The sequence below is a fragment of the Prionailurus viverrinus genome, chromosome C1 (assembly GCF_022837055.1).
Source record: "Prionailurus viverrinus isolate Anna chromosome C1, UM_Priviv_1.0, whole genome shotgun sequence".
Classification (NCBI taxonomy): domain Eukaryota; kingdom Metazoa; phylum Chordata; class Mammalia; order Carnivora; family Felidae; genus Prionailurus; species Prionailurus viverrinus.
Window position 1 is genome coordinate 14,523,504 of NC_062568.1, and position 17,571 is coordinate 14,541,074.

General features: G+C 55.3%; 1 protein-coding gene across 7 annotated transcripts in view; it reads left to right on the plus strand.

Annotated features, from left to right (window-relative positions):
* Positions 1-17,571, plus strand: part of TNS1 (tensin 1) — a 202,247-nt gene that overhangs the window by 160,967 nt on the left and 23,709 nt on the right. For 4 of the 7 annotated variants that reach the window (XM_047871203.1, XM_047871205.1, XM_047871209.1 and 1 more), the window contains 5 exons: positions 5,175-5,258; positions 9,766-9,962; positions 10,852-10,927; positions 14,614-14,706; positions 15,308-15,331. In XM_047871203.1, coding sequence (XP_047727159.1) covers positions 5,175-5,258; positions 9,766-9,962; positions 10,852-10,927; positions 14,614-14,706; positions 15,308-15,331 — 474 coding nt within the window. The remainder of the gene's footprint in view (positions 1-5,174; positions 5,259-9,765; positions 9,963-10,851; positions 10,928-14,613; positions 14,707-15,307; positions 15,332-17,571) is intronic. The other 3 variants (XM_047871204.1, XM_047871206.1, XM_047871207.1) reach the window with 3 other exon arrangements.

Here is a 17,571-nt window from a genome sequence, read left to right on the forward strand (position 1 = left end):
ATGATGCTTTCTGCAACTGCCTGCTGTCCTCAGACTTCAATTCCTAGGGGGAAGGTGTGGAGAAGGCTGGGGGGAGGCCTCTGTAGACTCAGAGGCATAACAAAGATAGAAAGGGTGTCCTAAAGGCCTTGGGCTCTACCCGAGTGTTCAACCCTGGTGAGTCCTTTCAAGATATGTCTCATTTTGGTGGGGAGGCCAAGGTCCCCTTCTTGTTCAACTGTCTTGTTAGTCCTGGCTTTTGGACCTGCTCTGTATGAGAAGCAGGCACTGAGGAACCAAACTCTGTTTCCTATCAGAGAATGGGCTCATCTTCCTGGAGAGAGGAGAGAGGATGGGGTGACCAGAGAGCTCACTGGGGAGATAAAGGCAAGAAATGGCCGAGTGTGCAGAGCCATGTTGGGAGGGACCAGAAGGTCTCCCTTCCTTCTTAATGGCCTAAGCCTATGACCATTCCATGGGGGCAGCCACACCGGGTGGGAAATCCTGGGGGTGTTTTTCATTGTGGAGGTAAGGCCGGGCGGGGATGGACTAGAGACTGGGGCTAGGGGACCTTGTGCCAAGCCCCTCAGCTGACAGGGTGGTGGGAGTTCAGGGAGAAGAAGAGGAGCCTGGGAGGCTGACTCTGCCCTCCACCCTTTTCCCTAAATTTAGGGGAAGCTGAGTCACCGTGCCAGCTGTAGGAGAGAGGAGACACCCTCCCTGGGGATGGACAGTGAGCTTGGGGAAGTAGCAGAGGGCAGGCCAGCTGGCTATTGGATTGGGTTCAGGATTGGGGTGTGGGACATAGATGCCCTGCTGTACTTCAGCGCAGAGCACAGTCCCCACTTCCACTGTCAGCAACTTCAAATTGGCCGCCATGAAAGTATTTACACCATGGAAGTTGGTAATCAGGGTCTCACCTCGCCTAGAGAGCTGGCCCACGAGAACATCATTGCTTTTAGTGGGGAGTCAAACACGGGATGAGTAGCTCTATAGCTCTAGACGTGAAATGCTTTATGGAGTGGTCCACAGGGAGCTGCCATCTTTTGCTTTGTCCCACATCTGGGCCCTGGCTTCTTTGTCACAGATTTTGGTCAAGGGAGAGGGATGTGGCCTCTTAATATTTTACAGAGTTGAGGTGGCCCGATGAATGGTAACCCTCTAGCCTAATGATAGGCAGGATCTGGGGGGCAGATTCTCTGGGGAAACAGAGTGAATTCCCTCCCCCCCTACCAGAAAACCCTTCTGTGTAGTTCTCCTGGAGCTTGCTCTAAAGGAAGCCATACCTGAATGGCTCCAGAAGTGTGTTCATCTTATAGTGCGTCTCCCCTCAGCCCTTTTCTCTCCTACCGGCTTCTGAGGTTTTGACTGTCAACATCCATATCCTTAGCTGCTCAGGCTTTGGCTGCCAAGGAGTCACAGGAAGGGAGAGACGTCGTTGGTACAGCATCTCTGTCTCCAGCCCTAATTTCATCTTCTCTACCTCAGTCAGAGAAGGGATGAGATGCATAGAGAGGACAGATATGTTTGGTCCCCAGGGCCATGAAGGGACCTCTTTGGTTCATGCCCTGCCATGGAAGTATTTCCTATGTCAGCGGGTCCTGTTTGCCCTGCAGAGTGTCTGACGTGCTTGTGTAGGTACAGATGCACTGTCAGGATCATCGCGTGCAACAGTATGGGAGTCAGGGAATAGACCAGGACTGCTTCTTGCTGCTTCTTGTACATTCTTCTGCCAGAAGCTGGAACGTGAGCTTCAGCGTGAGTAACTCAGGAAGCTTAGACCCGAGGGAGAGCCTCTTCATGGCCATGAACCTGATCTGGTTTTTCCTGGCTTGTCTCCCACAGGTCTGCCTTTTCTTCCCTAGGCTCAATACCTCCTCTGTACCTTAATACTATATCCCTGGCTCATTCCACTTTGATCGGACAGGTCCTCCTATCTTATTTAAGCTTGGATCTCAGAGAACATAGGGGTAGTTTTCTTAACCTGATAAAGGGTAGGCACCAGAAGCCTGTAGCGTGCATCACACTTGCGTGTGAAAGGTTAGAAGCATTCCTGTTACACTAGGAACAAAATAAACATGCCTAGTATCACTGCTATCATTTAACATTGTATTGGATACCCTAGCCAGTGCAAGAAGGCAGGAAAAAGAGATAGAAGCCAGAGTTGTCGAGTTCATGTTACCGTATGATCCTGATTATGTGACTGGACTGATCTCAGATGTCTCTAGAGGTAGAGATTTCAGTGCATGCTGGAAATCAGGTGTGAATCTTATCCTTAAAGGAGTCTGGAGTTTAGTCAGGGGAAAAAGAACTAGAACTTTAAAATGAAGTCATCCCTAATAAGTGAGACATGGGGAAAGTTCTGTGGGAATGAAGAAAAAGGAAAGATCAGTATCCGCTGGGGAGATTGAGGAGTGAGTTGCGTGTGGGTTTTAGATAGAGCCTTGGAAGATGAGTAGGAGTTTGAAAGTGGGTGGCGTCATAGGAGAGAGAGGGTTTTTAGTGAAGCCACGAAGGCAGAAGTGTTTGATGGATAGAGTAGGTTGAGAGCAATTTAGGTAGTGTGAGAGGCCAAGAAAGGTAGCCTGGGGCCTGCCTCTGGTCGGTCTTAAAATACCAGACCAAGGAGCTTGAATCTTACCTGGTGGCAATGTAGGAACCCATGACTGTGTTTAGTCGGGAGAAAGCCATGGTGAAAGCTGTAATTTAGGAAGATGTAGCTGGTGAATCTGGGCAGGAAGGGTACAAAAGAGGAGACCTTGTTTGAGTTAAGGAGGTGTAGTTGCTTATTAGGTAGACTGGGTTGGGGGATTGCATTAAGGTGCTGACCGTGGAGATGAAAAAGAAAAGTGTCAAGGACGCCGCGGGAGTAGAACCAATGCATTTACAAGTTGATTGGATGTAGTGGGTGAAGGAGAGGAAGACATCAACGATTATTCTGAGGCTCCACGAATAGGGGCAGAATGCTAGTTCCACTAACCAGCCCGGAGTTAGGAGGACAAGTAGATTTTGTGTGAGACGGAGACGCCAGTGTTCCCTGGGTTGAGTTTGGAGGTGACGGTGAGCCTGCAGGTGGGAGAGATGTATGGAAAGCAGCTAAACATTTGGAACTGGAGCTTGAAAGAGTGGAAAGAACTACTGATTTTGGAGTCATCCTCGCAAAGATGTAGGTCACAGCTTTGGGAGTGGATGAGATCTCGGTGTCAGGGGGCATGGAGAGAAAAGTGGGACGAAATGGCCCTGAGGAGAAGAGAGAGGAAGGGGACTGAGACGGAATGTTCAGGACAGTGAGAGAAGACAGGGACAGTGGGTCACCGCAGAAGTGAAGATGGTGGAGGAGCAGGAAGTGAGATACCTCTTTGTGAAGCAAGAATAACAGATGAATACAGATATAGGGAAATACCTGTATCAAGCTTTGGGACCTCAAATTGAGAACCCAACATTTACATTTCATCATGGAAATAGGAGATGACATCGAGGCCCATTCAGTCATTCATTCAGCATGAATCCCTAGTCTGTGTTAGTCTAGGCTCTGGGAAAATGGAGGTAAACAAAGCAGGTAAAAATCCTTGCCTTCATGGGGGAGATGGACAAAAAACAAGTAAGCAAACACATGCATAATATGTCAGATTGCTGATAAGTGCCATAGAGATAAGTTAAAGCAGTCAAGCGTCAGTGAGGGGTAGAGGGTAGATGGGTGGTTGCACTTTACATAGGATCGGAGGAGGCTTCACCAGGCCACGAGGGAATGCGCAGATGGAACAGCAGGTGCAAAGGCCCTGAGGTGGGGGGGTGCCTGATGTGAGGAGCCTAGCGGGGCATGAAGTCAGAGAGGTGGTGGGAGTGGGGGCCGGCTTGCAGTGGGCCTTGTACGTGATCGTGAGAACTTTGGTACTCTGTGTGCTGTGTGCAGAGCAGTGACATCATCCGACTTGCTCTAGAAGGCTCGGTGTGGCCAGGATGGAAGGGAGGAGACCGGTGAGGAGGCTGCCGCTATTGATCAGGGCGGTGGCTGTGGAGATGGTGAGAAGTGCTCAGGTTGTGGACAGTTTTGAAGGTGGAGCCATCAAGGCTAGAGGTGGGATGTGAACAAGTCAAGGACCGCTCTAGGGTTTTGGGTCTGAGCAACTAAAGGGTGGAGTTGTTCTTTCCTGAGATGGATAAGGTGTGGGAAGAGCAGGCTTGGGGGGAGTGTCCTAAGTGTGAGTTTGGCCGTGATCGATTTGGGATGCCCTCAAAACCACCAAGGGGAGAGGTTGGAGTTTAAAAATGCGGGTGTTATGATGCCAGTATGTGATGTCACGTGAAGTGTGGCGTTGCATATGGCACCTAGGGGTGAGCACGGATACAGAAGAGGTCCTAGGACTGAGTCCCAGAGCCTCCCACATTTGACGGTGGGAGGCATGAAGACGAAGTGGCCAAGAAACTGGTGTGGAGCAGCTTGTGAAGCAGAGGGTTGGTGAAGGAGCCTGGTTCCCTGTGCGGCCCCTGAGGTGTCAGGAGGTCAGTGACGGTGGATTAAAGGATGACATAGTAGGTCTTTCTAGTGCATTCAGGTGGGCTCATTTTAACGACTTTTTGGTGGTGCCCAGCAGCTTTGGGCAGCAGTAGAAATGTAAGGGGCTCCGGGGAAGAAGGTTACCTAAGGTACGTGTGAGGGAAAGGTGAAGGGCAGAGGGATGCTAGGAGGCTAGGGAGTGTGGCCCTTGGGCCAGGCTGGTAGGATCACAGCTGAGGCCAGGAAGAGGCAGGTGACCATGAGAGGAGACAGGTTCTGGGATGGGGCCAGGCCGATGGTGAGGGCGGGTGTGTGTGTCGACAGGACTGTAGTCTCCTGGTCTCTGGCTGGCACCTGCTCGCCCCATGCTGGGGTTAGAAAAGAAAGAGCTGTGGCGTCCTTGCCGACAGCGGGAGGTCCGCCTGGCCATTGGAGAAGCAAGACCCTCTCTTCTTGTCTGACACCCTCCCACCTCCCTCCAGCGTGTGGTCAGATCCTAGACTCAGAACACCAACTAATCTTGATTTTCTCTTTGTTTTTGTTTTGTTTCGTCTTGTTTAATGCCTTGTCCCTTGCGTTCTCCGTGTGTCCCGTGTCCACCTGCCCCCTGTGCTGTGGGTGTGGTGCCTTCCTTGCCTGGTGTCATCCCCTCCCGCTCACCCCCTCCCTGCCGGCTCCCCGGGGTGGGGGTGGGCAGCATACAACGCCAAGCTGCAGAGCATCGGGCACACGAGCTTCCAGCTGCCTCCTCTCCACCGGCTCCGATCTCCCTCCCTCTCTGGTTGGTCCACCTCTGCCCCTTCCCCCTGATAAGTCTGCGGCCCTCACTATGGCTCTCAGCTTCTCTTCCTCTCTGCTCCATGGGCCGCTTCTTCCAAACTTTTGCCCAGTCTAGTCCTCTGTCCTCATTTTTCCATTCCCCTTTACCTTTCTTCCTTCCCTCTTCTGTTCTCTTCTTTCCATCTCTTCCCATTCTCTTTGCCAGCCCCTTACTGCCCCCCCCACTTCTCTCTCCTCCCTCTCTCCACACTCTCTCCCCCTCCTTTCTGCATGAGTGAGTGCTCCCACTTCTGCATGGACACAGGCCTGATGCCTTTTGCCTTGGCCTTATCTGCTGGGAACAGGGTCTGGGGTGACTAGATGAACTTACAGGCTCCCGGTGGACAGGCAGGCCACTGCGTGAGCATGCTCAGTAAGGGTGAGGACAGCCCAGCTCTCTGGCTACCCTAGCCAGACCACTCAGGCTGCTGGGCCAGGGCCTCGGTAGGAGCTAGGCTGTGCTTTGCGTGGGCCACCAGGCTCACGACAAAGAGCGAACATCTGTGCTCTGTCCACTCTAGAGCACACTACTCTCTGGGGATACAGCACGCCCTCTGACCTCATCCTGAATCTCGGATCCTAGGACCCATGGCCAAACGTCAGAAGCCCTGGGTGTGGTCCTGGCTCTGCCTGTGACCCATCTCTGTGACCCTGGGCAGGTCTCTTAATTACTCAGGGCTCAATTGCTTAATGTGAAAAATGGAGAGATCATAGCCCTGCCATGTGTATTTTACGTTGGTGGCTTGATGTCCTCCAGTATGGTGGACCCTTTATCAAGGGTCTGTGTCTGCTCGATGATGTCCACTAACGTCTGCCCCTGGCCTCTCTCGGATGTAAAGGCCCATAGTCTTTTAGCTCTATGGAGGGAATCTTGTTATCAGTGCCCTGAGCCTCGAAGCCCGAAGGCCCAGGTTAAGAAGGCTGCAGTTCCGGGAAAAGGCTTAGGGGACAATGGGGATTGTTGACTCCCAATGGCGGTATCTGGTGCTTGCACAGCCCCTCCTCTTCCCAGTCCGTGGATAACGGGGAGATGGCTCTAGCAGAATGCCCCCTGTCCGCCTCCTCTCCCCTCCCTTCACCCTTTCTCGGCCCAGTGGTGGGGAGTGTTCAGTTGGGCCCGGGGGATGGGGGCAGTTGTGGGGTGGGGGGGCCTGTCCCGAGGGGAGCTGGCATGGCTTGCCCTGGGGCTGCTAGTGTGATCGCCGTGTGGCTTTCTGGTGCCCTGGCCCAGCAGGTGGCCTCCCGGATACCCTGGCTTTCGGAGCCCCAGGCATGCCGTCGGACACCCAGCCCCGTCACCTGGAGCTGAGGAATCCAGTCTTTTGGAAATCGGAAGGCTGGAAAGAAGAGCTGGGTCTGTGGGGGTGGAAGTGGCCAGTCCGGGGGCTGCAGGGGAGACATGTGATGAAGCCTGACACCAGGGCATTTGTCCGTGGGACTCAGGTGGTGGGTGGCTGTGCTCGGCCAGAGCGGGTGTGTTGATGTGTGTTAGGGCTACAGTGCCCAGACTTGCAGTGTGTGTGTGTGTGTGTGTGTGTGTGTGTGTGTGTGTGTGCGTGTGTGTGTGTGTGTCTGTGTGTATGTGTCTGTGTGTGTGTGTGTGTGTGTGTGTGTGAGAGAGAGAGAGAGAGAGTATGTGTGTGCGCCTGTGTGTGTGTAGGGAGACAGAGGCCCTGACAGACTGGGAACAGGCTCAAGAGACTGAGAAAGTCTTGGGGTTGAGGGTGGTGGGGGGAAGGAGGGGAGTGGGGAGCAAGCCTATTTTTATGATGGGTCAGTCTACGGGACACGAGGGAGGGGTGTTCTCTCTCTGACACTGGCTGTAAGCTTGTGTCCAGCTGTCCCAGCTTGGCTGAGGAACAGCAGGACTCTCTTCCCTCCCCCCAGCCATGCCCTGTCTCCCCTCCCAGAGAAGGACAAGAGAGAGGGGACACGCTCTCCAGCACTCCGGGGCATATCTGAGCCTGCCAAGGGGGACAACAGTGAGATACTGTGTTCAAAGAATGCGAGAGCCCTGGCCGGCCACTGGTGCCATGGGGCGCACTGCAGGGGGAGGGGCTGTCCCCATGGGAGTGGAATGCAGGGTCTTCCCCCTTCTGCAGACTCCTGGCTCTTTGGAGGTCATCCTGTCCATCCCCCTGCCTTAGGACTTGAGGAGGTGTGATCGTTCTCAGATGTCTGACTGCCTTGTGCCAGGGCCTCATGTCTCCACATTTGGGAAGCCCCTTCAGTAGTCTGGCCTCTCCTCTGCGAGGTGGCCACCATTTGTGGCCACCATATGGGGCACCTAGACATGGAGGATGCTCTGAGCAAACCGGGGAGATTTTTCTCTGTCCCTCTGGGAGATTCAGGGCCTCGGATTAAAACAGACCCACTTTTCAAGGGCAGACATCAGATCCCCAAACAGGCCACCCCTTGCAAAGACACAGGGACCTGCCAGAAAGAGGCTGCTGGGCTGGGTGAGCCGGAACTGACAACCGGCCCTAATGCATTTCTTTTAACCTTGGGGCTGAACTTCGTTCCAAACCCCTAGAGCCTTTCCCAAATGGGCCTCCTTTGTCACAATTATTATTAGAAAATCAATGGCTATGTCTGTTTCTTTCTAATGTTTTTGCCAGGAATGAAATGAGCAGCAGCTCTAGATGAGGCTGCCCAGGAGGCCAGGGGAGGAAGGGGCTCAGCGGAGGTGGGAGAAGCAGGGTGAAGGCAGGCGCACCCTCAGTTGTGAAGTGGCACTCGATGCTGCTGCTTCTCTGAGGACTGGGAGCCTGGGGTTTGCTGCGGGGTCCCCGGGCGCTGCTCAGCCCTTTCAGGGCCTGCCTGCACCTTTGACCCGGGCTGATGCTCAGACCCTAGTTAGGGCTATGTGACCCCCATGCTTCTATTCTGAAAATAAGGGCATTTTAAGGTGACGGCTTTTTTGCTTTAAGGAGAGCCGTTTGGGAGCCTGGATCACTGTCCCCATCAAGGGGCTCTTTTGTCTTGGTGGAGGTAACGGGGAGGCTGCCTCTGGGCAATGAGGAGCCCAAAGCGGACCCCACCCCATCTGGGCACCGCTGTGCCTTTGTAAATTATGCCAGTCCTGCTGCTCTCTGGATGGGCCCCCAGTAATGGGACATGAGTGACTGTGTGTGTGTGTGAGAGAGGGAGTGTGTGTCTGGCCCTAGTTTGGCCTCGGCATCTTGCTGCTCATGACAAGTAGGAAGGCTTCCCAGCAAGTGCTTCTCACGGCAGCCTTAGTGGCTGAGCCAGGCTGGAGCTGGGGGTCGGGCACTTGGGGGCACCCCGACCCCACTGTGGATGGTAGACGATTCGCTCTGCAGGAGGGTGATTTCTGCTTGGCTGCGCTGGCACATTTCTAGTGGCCAGCGGTGGGCATGCGTGCGTGTGTGCGTGTGCGTGTGCGTGAGTGGTGTGCAGTGGGACAGCGTTCCCAGATGTGCTGGGATGAGGTGGGTGCGGCCAGCATCCTACGTGACCTTTGGTATATCCCGGCATTTCCTCTCACTTCACCTGCCCTCCCGGGAAGCGGTGAAGGCAGAGCTGAAAGTTCCCTCACACAAGATAATGAAGACAAGAAGCCTGTCCTCAGGCTGGGTCTTGGCCTCCGGGACCTGGGGAGTAAGTTTTCGAGGATTCTGGAGCCAGCTCCATGAGGCAATGGGTTCCGTGCCTCAGCCCAGCTGTGGGAAGACGGAGTGGGAAGGAAGGAGGGCGAGGCTCCCAACGTGCCCGGGCCTGTGGAACGGAGGGGATACAGAAAAGCAGATGGAGCTCATGACTTCAGCCCCTCTGCCTGCTGTTCTGCTGGGAGGGGGAGGGTGGGAAGCTCACCATCTTTGGGGCGAGGAAAGGGGTGAGTAGATGAGGGGCCGGCGGAAGGGAAGTTGGCGAGAGGTTTCAGAGATCCATGGGAGGAAGGGTGGGGAACCCCAGAGAAGACCGGCGATATTCTAGGGGCCAGCTGGGGCTGGGGACTTCACGATAAGACTTGAGTCATTTCTTTGTTTCTCCTCGGGAGCACCATTTGCAAGATGATGCATTATTGGCTCTTTCCAAATTTCTTCCCCACGGGCCTGATGTTGCTTGTCGGTTGACGCGGTCACCTTGGAGACTGTCTCTCCTCCTTCCACCTTCCCTCATTTCCCTGGAAGCTCTGGCCCTCTGCCTCCAGGGTTTGCAAAGAGTTGACATCTGTTTCTTGTATCAGCCCTTGTGCTTTGGGCCCCAGCCCTGTGCAGGGTAGTGATTCCCGGTGAAGGCCAGCCCAACCTTAGCAGCTCCCCCGCCCTGCAGAGAAAGCCTGGGGTGCGGGCGGAGGGAGCTGGTGGGGAGTACTCAGGGGAGACAGGCCCAGCTCCAGTGTGGCCCCTGGCTAAGGTGCACCGCCTTCTCTGGGGGGATCGGGCCTCATCGATCCTTTCTCGCCTAATATGCTCATTGCCTTCTATGCCCTGCATTCTTCCCAGGGGTGCAGGCTCGGGAGAAGCAGCCTGCAGAACCCCCAGCCCCTCTCCGGAGGCGGGCAGCCAGCGATGGACAGTATGAGAACCAGTCTCCAGAACCCGCGTCTCCCCGTAGCCCTGGGGTCCGTTCCCCTGTCCAGTGCGTCTCCCCCGAGCTGGCTCTCACCATCGCCCTCAATCCTGGAGGGCGGCCCAAAGAGGTGAGTCCTTGGGCTGTGTCCTGTGGCCAGAGAGGGTAGTAGAGCCCACCTGAACTATCCAGGGGCCCGATAGTCACCTGAATGACACTCTCCTGTCAGTAAACTCAGTTCTCACCCTATGTCTCTTCTCTGGCATGTGGAAGCTGGCATTTCCCTCCCTAAATAACTTCTATGCTCCCACTTCTTACATCAACACTGAGGTTGAAGTTCCCCCTTTGACTCCTAAAGGGCGCCCCTTAGTAGGGTGGTAAGGATCCTGGGTATGACACAGATGACCCCAGTCTCTACACTCCGAACCCGATCATAGAGACTGACAAGAGTGTCGTTGAATTCTTTCTAGGTATAGAGTTTTCTTGGGATATCTAATTTCTATGTCAAAATGTTTGCACTTCTGAGACATTTCAGTAGTTGGAGGCAGTAGATTTCAGCGTATTAAGGCTGGGACAGGGCTGAGGAATATGCATTGTAGACGTGCATCTTGGAAGATCCTGATACGAGTGGCCCATGTCGGATACAATCCAGGCTAGTGAGTTACTCTGGATATAAATGGCTCTTGGACATCTTTTCTCTCCTGACTGCCTTCTGGACCTGAGTCCCCCATCCCAGCCCCTTGTCTTTGGCCCCGTTGTGCAGTATTTCTGAGGCAGGTGCCCCTCATTTCCACCCATGCTGGCCCACGGTTTTGCAAAGAGCCGATTTCCACGGTTTTGCAAAGAGCAGTGGTGAAGAAATTGGTGGCCATCTCCCTTTGACCTTTGTGCTTGCCTGAGGAGGGGTGGGTGGTCGGGCTGACGAGGGGACTAGTGGCCCGGTTACTTGGGAAGCCCCTGATTGCAGGGTATGGCCGCCAGTGGGCATCCCCTCTACCCGCCCTGTTCTTCTCTTGCAGCCCCATCTGCACAGCTACAAGGAAGCCTTTGAGGAGATGGAGGGAGCCTCCCCGACCAGCCCACCACCCGGCGGGGGTAAGAGCTCCTCACTGAGTCTGTCTTCCCTGGGTCCCCTCAAGCCCCTCTCTCAGCCCTGGCCTGAGTAAGCACCCAGGTGTGGGGGGAGGTGCTGGCAATGCTGGGCGTGGCCAGGATCTGCCACTCATTTCACTTCACCATCCTGCCCCACGTCTCTTCCTTCCGTTGTCCACGCGCAGACATGTACGGATGCAGCAGCCACAGGCTTGGGATCCTGCTGACCTTCTGTGGGGTCCCCGGCCTCCCACCGTCTAGATTTTTCCTAACTGTTGAGAGTTTTTGCATCCCGCGTGCAACATCCCCCCCCCCCCCGCCTCCCCCAATTCCTAAAGCGACTGTGACTTGCCGATGTGTCCCTGAGATACCCTTTGACCTACTTGCTCCTGACGCACATTTCTGTCTACATCCAGGCACCTGTTCCATTTCAGGCAACCTACTTAGTTTCCATCAAGGAAAGAAAGGCCCAGAACACTCAGCCTGGCAGAGTCCCCGTCTCATCCATCCTTGGTCTCCAGGCAGGAGCATTTAGTTTGTACCTCCTGATGCACTCACTGGAGAGGCAAAATCCCCCAAGGACACAGGTGTTTCCCACCAAACAGAAGACCCGTCTGAGTGCAGGGGTGGCGTAGAAGAGGCAGGAGGAGCTGGAAGAGGGCAGCTGTGGGACAGCAGTGATGGGACAATACTGAGAAGGACTCAGGGGGGGTCTGTGGCAGGCCCGGGGCAGCAGAGGAGGGAGAGACCGGGGAGGGGAGGAGGGTGATAACAGAACTGGTGGCATGTTCTCCTGGTGGCTGGCTGTCCTGAGGAAGGGAGGAACGTGGCACCAGTCCCCCGCCACGGTGCCAGCACAACTGATGTTGGCTGTCATTTGGGACACACAGGAGGCCCAAGTCGTGAGTAGCAGCTCACGTCCAAGGAAAACAGGACACGAGTCACGTTTGTGATGAGACATTTTCTAGCAGCTGCCTTGAAAGACATAATAGGAAACCGGAGAAGTACATTTTAATATTTTTCTATTTAACCCCAAATATCTAAAATATTATCGTTTCAATAGGTAGATCAAGATAAAAATATTAAAAAAAAATTTTTTTTTAACGTTTAATTTTTTTTTGAGACAGAGAAAGACAGCGCATGAACAGGGGAGGGTCAGAGAGAGGGAGACACAGAATCTGAAATAGGCTCCAGGCTCTGAGCTGTCAGCACAGAGCCCAACGCGGGGCTCGAACTCACGGACCGCGAGATCATGACCTGAGCCGAAGTCGGATGCTTAACCGACTGAGCCACCCAGGCGCCCCTCAAGATAAAAATATTAACGGGGTCTGTTACAATCTTTTTTAAAAAATGTAAAAAGAGGCCAGTGAAATCCCTTTCAGTAACAGGTTTTATTTAACCCCAAAGACCTGTCATACAAAGAGATGTGTTGCCTTCTTACTTCACAGTGAGTGTTTGAAATCGGGCGTGTGTGTTACACGTGCAGCACATCTCGATTCAGATTGGCCACACCGCGCAGGTGCTCTGAAGCCACGTGTGTGCCTCAGGGCTCCCCTCGTGGACAGTGCGGGCCCAGGGCGGTCTGCTCAAGAGGCAGCTCTGTGGCCTTTTGTGACTCCGTGGAATCGCTCTCCCTGGTCTCAGCCCTCCGCCTTCACCCCTGCTCCAATTCGCGGTTGGTCCAATCAGCCAGGATCTTGGTCATCACTCTGTTTGGGATGGAAGCCATCTGGGCTGAGCTCGATTTAGGTTTTGTCCCGTGTGCCTGTTCCCATTCTTCTCGCCCTGCCCTCGCCAGCCCTGGTGTCCCAGCGGGGAGAGTAAGTCCGAGGTTTCATCGGTGCACAGGGTTGGGAGAGAGGACAGAGGCGGAGAAATGCGAGGAATTTCTCTGTCGGGAAGCAAAAGCCTTGCCTGGCTTCAGGGCCACCCACTCGTCTGCCTCAGCAGAAGAGCCAGATGCCTGGGGACTGGGACATGAGTGACGAGGCAGCTGGAGATGCTTGAGGTGGAGCCAGGAGAAACCTCCCCCTGCCTCTTGTCCTCTTTACCTTGGGTCACCGGGCCACCTGTGCCTCTGCTACGCCAGCTGGGCCCACACATGCACACCTGTGGGCTGGAGATGCTTCGTGCCCATTCCATGGGCAGTGGTCTCTGAAGCTGAGCTCAGTCCTCCGTAACTAATCACGTTCACATCATTCATTTGACAAACATTAATAAGTGCTTCATAAATATCTCTTGCAAGACACCATTTTCAGTAAGGGGGGGGCTGGAGGGTGGTAGAAACCAAAAGTGTGTGTGTGTGTGTGTGTGAGTGTGTGTGCACGTAAGGAGAGAGACCTGCAAACCTAGATCTGCCTCACTACCCAGGTGTGTACGTTTGTACACATTTGTCTCCTGTGCTGTATTTGTCTAATTGGCACCTAAGGATGGTGTGAGGATAGACTCTGCCCCCCACCTGGACCCCTGCGAGTTCCCACTGTTCCTGTGTGCACCCATGTACACAGCCACCTGTGCACCAGCAACTTATGTATGTCGCTTGCATTGAGAGCTTGTAGCTTTTGTTTCCTGTAGGTCTCTCTGCCTTTTGGGAAAAGGATTGTTGTGGGGGGGCGCCCAGAGCTGCTGTGGGTGTGCTAGGCATTGGAGGGTGGCCGCTGGTCTGTTGAGGCCAAAGGCATGTGGCAGGCAGGCTTGGGCCCTGGCTGATCCGTGCAGCTGCGTGTCCTCAGGGCCCGTGGCCTCTGCACGCTCCCCGTGGCCGGGCTAGGAGACACAGAGCTTGCTTCTTTGCTTCTTCTCAGAGGTGTGTTAGGAGAGGCAGCTACTGCCACCGAGGAGAGATCTCGTGGCTGGGCATAACCACCGCCCTGCAGTTCAGCTCGGACGCTGGCCACGTCCTTGGCTGATGGGAAAACGGCTGACAGCCCTCTCTGACCTTGTGTGTTCCATGACACTTCTAACCCAGACGGGCAGCTGAGAAGGGCCCTGGGGTTTGCGCAGGGAGTCAGTGCTCTTGGCCAAGGATGGTGGCGATGGGGCTTCTCCCTCTTCCCGGATGCTGGGATTTGGGGGTACAGAGAGCCTCACACTGAGAAATTCTCTCTTCCTGGGATTTGCAAGCGACGTGGTTGGCCGAGGGCTGCCCTGGGTTCTCAGGGTGGGCGCGGCTCTGCCGGGGATCCCTTTCCTCCCTCTGTCCTTTACAGGATGTGCCGTCTTGATATCCCATTTCCTTTAGTTCTCTAAGTCCATTGAAATGCGTGGTATAGAAAGACTGTGCATCGGCGGGAAACAAGAGGATGAGGGAAGGGAGAGTATAGTATGGAGGAAGTCAGAGAAAGCCAGAGAAGCCCGTGTGTATGTCGTAAGCCGTGGCGATTCAAGGGGATCACGGCGATGCAACTGAGGTCAAGAAATTACTTTCTTGAGGTTGAGGACCAGGCTGAGGGGCAGCTCCATTTCTTGACTTTGTCTACCCTTGGAGCTGTGGAGGAACACAGAGACAGGAAAGGGCAGTGGCAGCGACTTCTGGGACTGGGGCTGGTTCTTCTGCACCCCCTCCTGTCGCCCACCCCTCACCGACATGCCCTCACTTATGGGTGTCCATACTCCTGCCCTTTTTCCTCTCCCCACACCTCTCGCCCCGAGGCTCACTCGCCTTGTCTCCTTTCTTCTTTCTGGCACAGTGCGCTCCCCTCCAGGTCTGGCCAAGACACCCCTGTCGGCTCTTGGCCTGAAACCCCACAACCCAGCAGACATCCTGTTGCACCCTACCGGTGGTGAGTGACTGGGCATGGAAGGTGGGAGGGGGGAGGCCAAAGGAGTGAGTCAGCATCTGAGGACCCCTGTGGTCCTGGGCGGGGCGTCAGGATCTAATCAGAAAATGCCCCGAGGTGATGGGTTCTCAGGACCCTTCTGGAAACAAGATGGCAACCTGGCTTTGTGCCCATACTGTCAGGTCTGAGTGGGGGTTCTCTGTGCAGGGGTGGAGGCAGGTAGGTCCCTTTATAGTCTTCATGGGGTCAGTGCCACTCCCGGGGTCCTCCGGCGGGGGGATTTGGAGGCTTGGCCTCAGTTTCCTTCTCTGCCAGAAGCCTGGCTCTGCCATCCCCCAGTGTTCAGGCACTGTGTACTTGGAAACACACACACACACACACACACACACACACACACACACACGTACACACACTCCCAGTTCACACCTCCTACTTCCTTATCACGTGCCCCAGCTCCTTTCCTCCCTGTGGGGAAGGGGAGAGTGGAGGGCCCTGGTCCCTGAGTGGCCATTCTGCGCAGGCAGAGCCCAGAAGGTTGTTCCCTAGACTCTGGTTTTAGGGCTGGGCTGGGGCTCTTGGGGCCAACTTTGCTTTTTCTCCTTAGTCACCAGAAGACTGATCCAGCCAGGTAGGAGGGCAATGACACGCACGTGTGACCCACACGGCTGGCACAGCCTCCCACTTGGAGGTGTCTGCATGGCCAGGGACACTGAGCCACCAGGGAGCAGAGGGGCTGGGGCTGCCTCTCACCGGCCAGCACACTTCTGCTCGCGATGTAAGCCGGGGGGGGCAGGGGCCGTGAGAGCTTTGTCCCTGGGAACGAGGCTGTCCTTGAACTGTGCGCCCTGAGCCCTCAGGGTCCTGTCAGGGTGGATCTTACCCCTCACCCTGGGCTCTTCCGCCCTGGCCTCACCCCTGCTTTCCTACCACCTCTTTCTCAGTGAGTTCTCTTTCAGGAAATAATCCCTGTTAATCGGTCTCTCTCTCTCCTTTCTGCTCTTCCTCACCTCCTCATCATCTGCCTCTCTTTCCTGCCTCTCCTTCCTGCTATCTCTCTTCTCATCTTCCCTCAGAGGAGGATGAGGGGAAGGTGGTGACAGAGCTTCCCAAAGGTAAGTGTGGCTTTGCTGGTGGCCGCTTCACTCTCTCTGAGTCTGGCAGTGGCTGTTCACGAGGGGCTTAGTTGGGCTGGCTCGGGGGCAGTTCTCTTTTCTGATGGGTCTCAGATGACCAGGTACATAGCTTTCTGGTCCCCACCCCCTGGTGATGAGCTGTCCCCCTGGACGCTGCCCCGAGTTCTGACCAAGGAGCTGGGCACAGGTTCAGGCGTAGCCAGCTCCGGGTGCCGGTGTGGTGCCACCTCGCGATGATCCACCCCCCCTCCACCCCCGCCCCTTCCTCCCCCAGCGACACTTCCTCTAGCTTGCCTGCGGTGCGTACAGCCCCCTCAGAGGGCGAAGGGACACACGTTATCCCACTTCCTGGGGCGTGCCCCACGTGCATAGCTCAGAGCAGGTTTCTCAGCAGACTTAGAGCCTAGAGTTGCCCCCTTGAAGCCCTTGCTACCACAGGGAGTCTGCTTTCTGGAATCTTGGATGCCTCTGGGGATTTCATGACAGCTATGGATCTCCTCCCACACAAATGCATCGGGACACCGTGCACATAATTTTGACAGTTTCAAGGGGTTTGCAAGTCTGTGTCCCAGCTTAACCCTCAGTTTAGATGAATTCTGTGTTGTACACGAAGCAGAGCAGGGGACATAGGAGGGGACATAAGCAGAGGCGGGACACAATCTGCTTGGAGACCTTTAACTTATTAGGAACAGGATTCAAGTGATGATTCAAGAGCATCAGGTGAAATGAAGGGGGTGCCGGCCGAGGCCGTCTGTGTGTGACTCTGGGCATCAGGGTCCCCGTCTCCACCAGGGGGGCTTGGATGAGGTGGGCACTGAGGTCCCTTCCAGCTCTGACATGTTAAATGTTCTGACTTCCTACTCGGGCCCTCGTTCTGTGTGGCCTGCTTTCTTTAAAGGCTTTATCTGCTTTTCTGAATCCCACCTGCCTCTTTCCTTTGCACTCACCGCCTTGATTTCCCACCCCCAAAGTGGGCATGAGCTGTGCCCCTCTGAATCTGCACACTGGACACCAGCCAGAGTTTGGGCAGCAGCCCCAGGCTGCCTGGGGGTTTCAGAACGAGGTGGCTGTCAGCAACAGGCCCCAAGTGGGGGGAGCCACAGCGTGCTCTTGGCTGCCCTTCTCCCCAGCCTCCTACAGGAGTCGGGGGGTGGGGAAGGGCTCTCCCCCAGGCTGGCTGCTGGCTCCTAGCTCCTGAAGGGCAGTGGGGATGGGACAGGAGTCCAGAAATGCTGGGGCCCAGGAGCACCCACAAGCCCTCTCCAGTGGGAGGCTCTGAGGGGGGGATTATCCCACAGGCTGATAGGTGCTGGATGTTGTGTTTCCCACTTTGGGGTGACACTTCAGAGACGTGAGTCTCAGCAGAACTGAACTGCCCATTTTACCGCACAAATGACTCTCGGCCTTCAAGGCCCCGAGTCCTCCGACCCTCCTTTGTGTGTCTGGGAGCCACAGAGTTTGGAGGGGATGGTTCTTGGGGATCACCTCTGCTGGACCCATCGTTTCCACAGATGTGGGACGGAGGCCTGTGTTGTGAGTGAGGGTCTGGGGCTTCGGCCCAAGGCCCCAGTTAGGAGGCAGGAGGGCCCAGACTGGACTTACAGGTCTCCTGTCTCTTAGTCAAGGGGCTATTTCAGAGCCCCCCTCCTGCCTCCAGACACTGAGCCCTGGGATTCCAGCATGGGGGTCGGAATTGCTGTCGTGGCCTGGGGTGCGGGGCGGGAGAGGGCCGGGG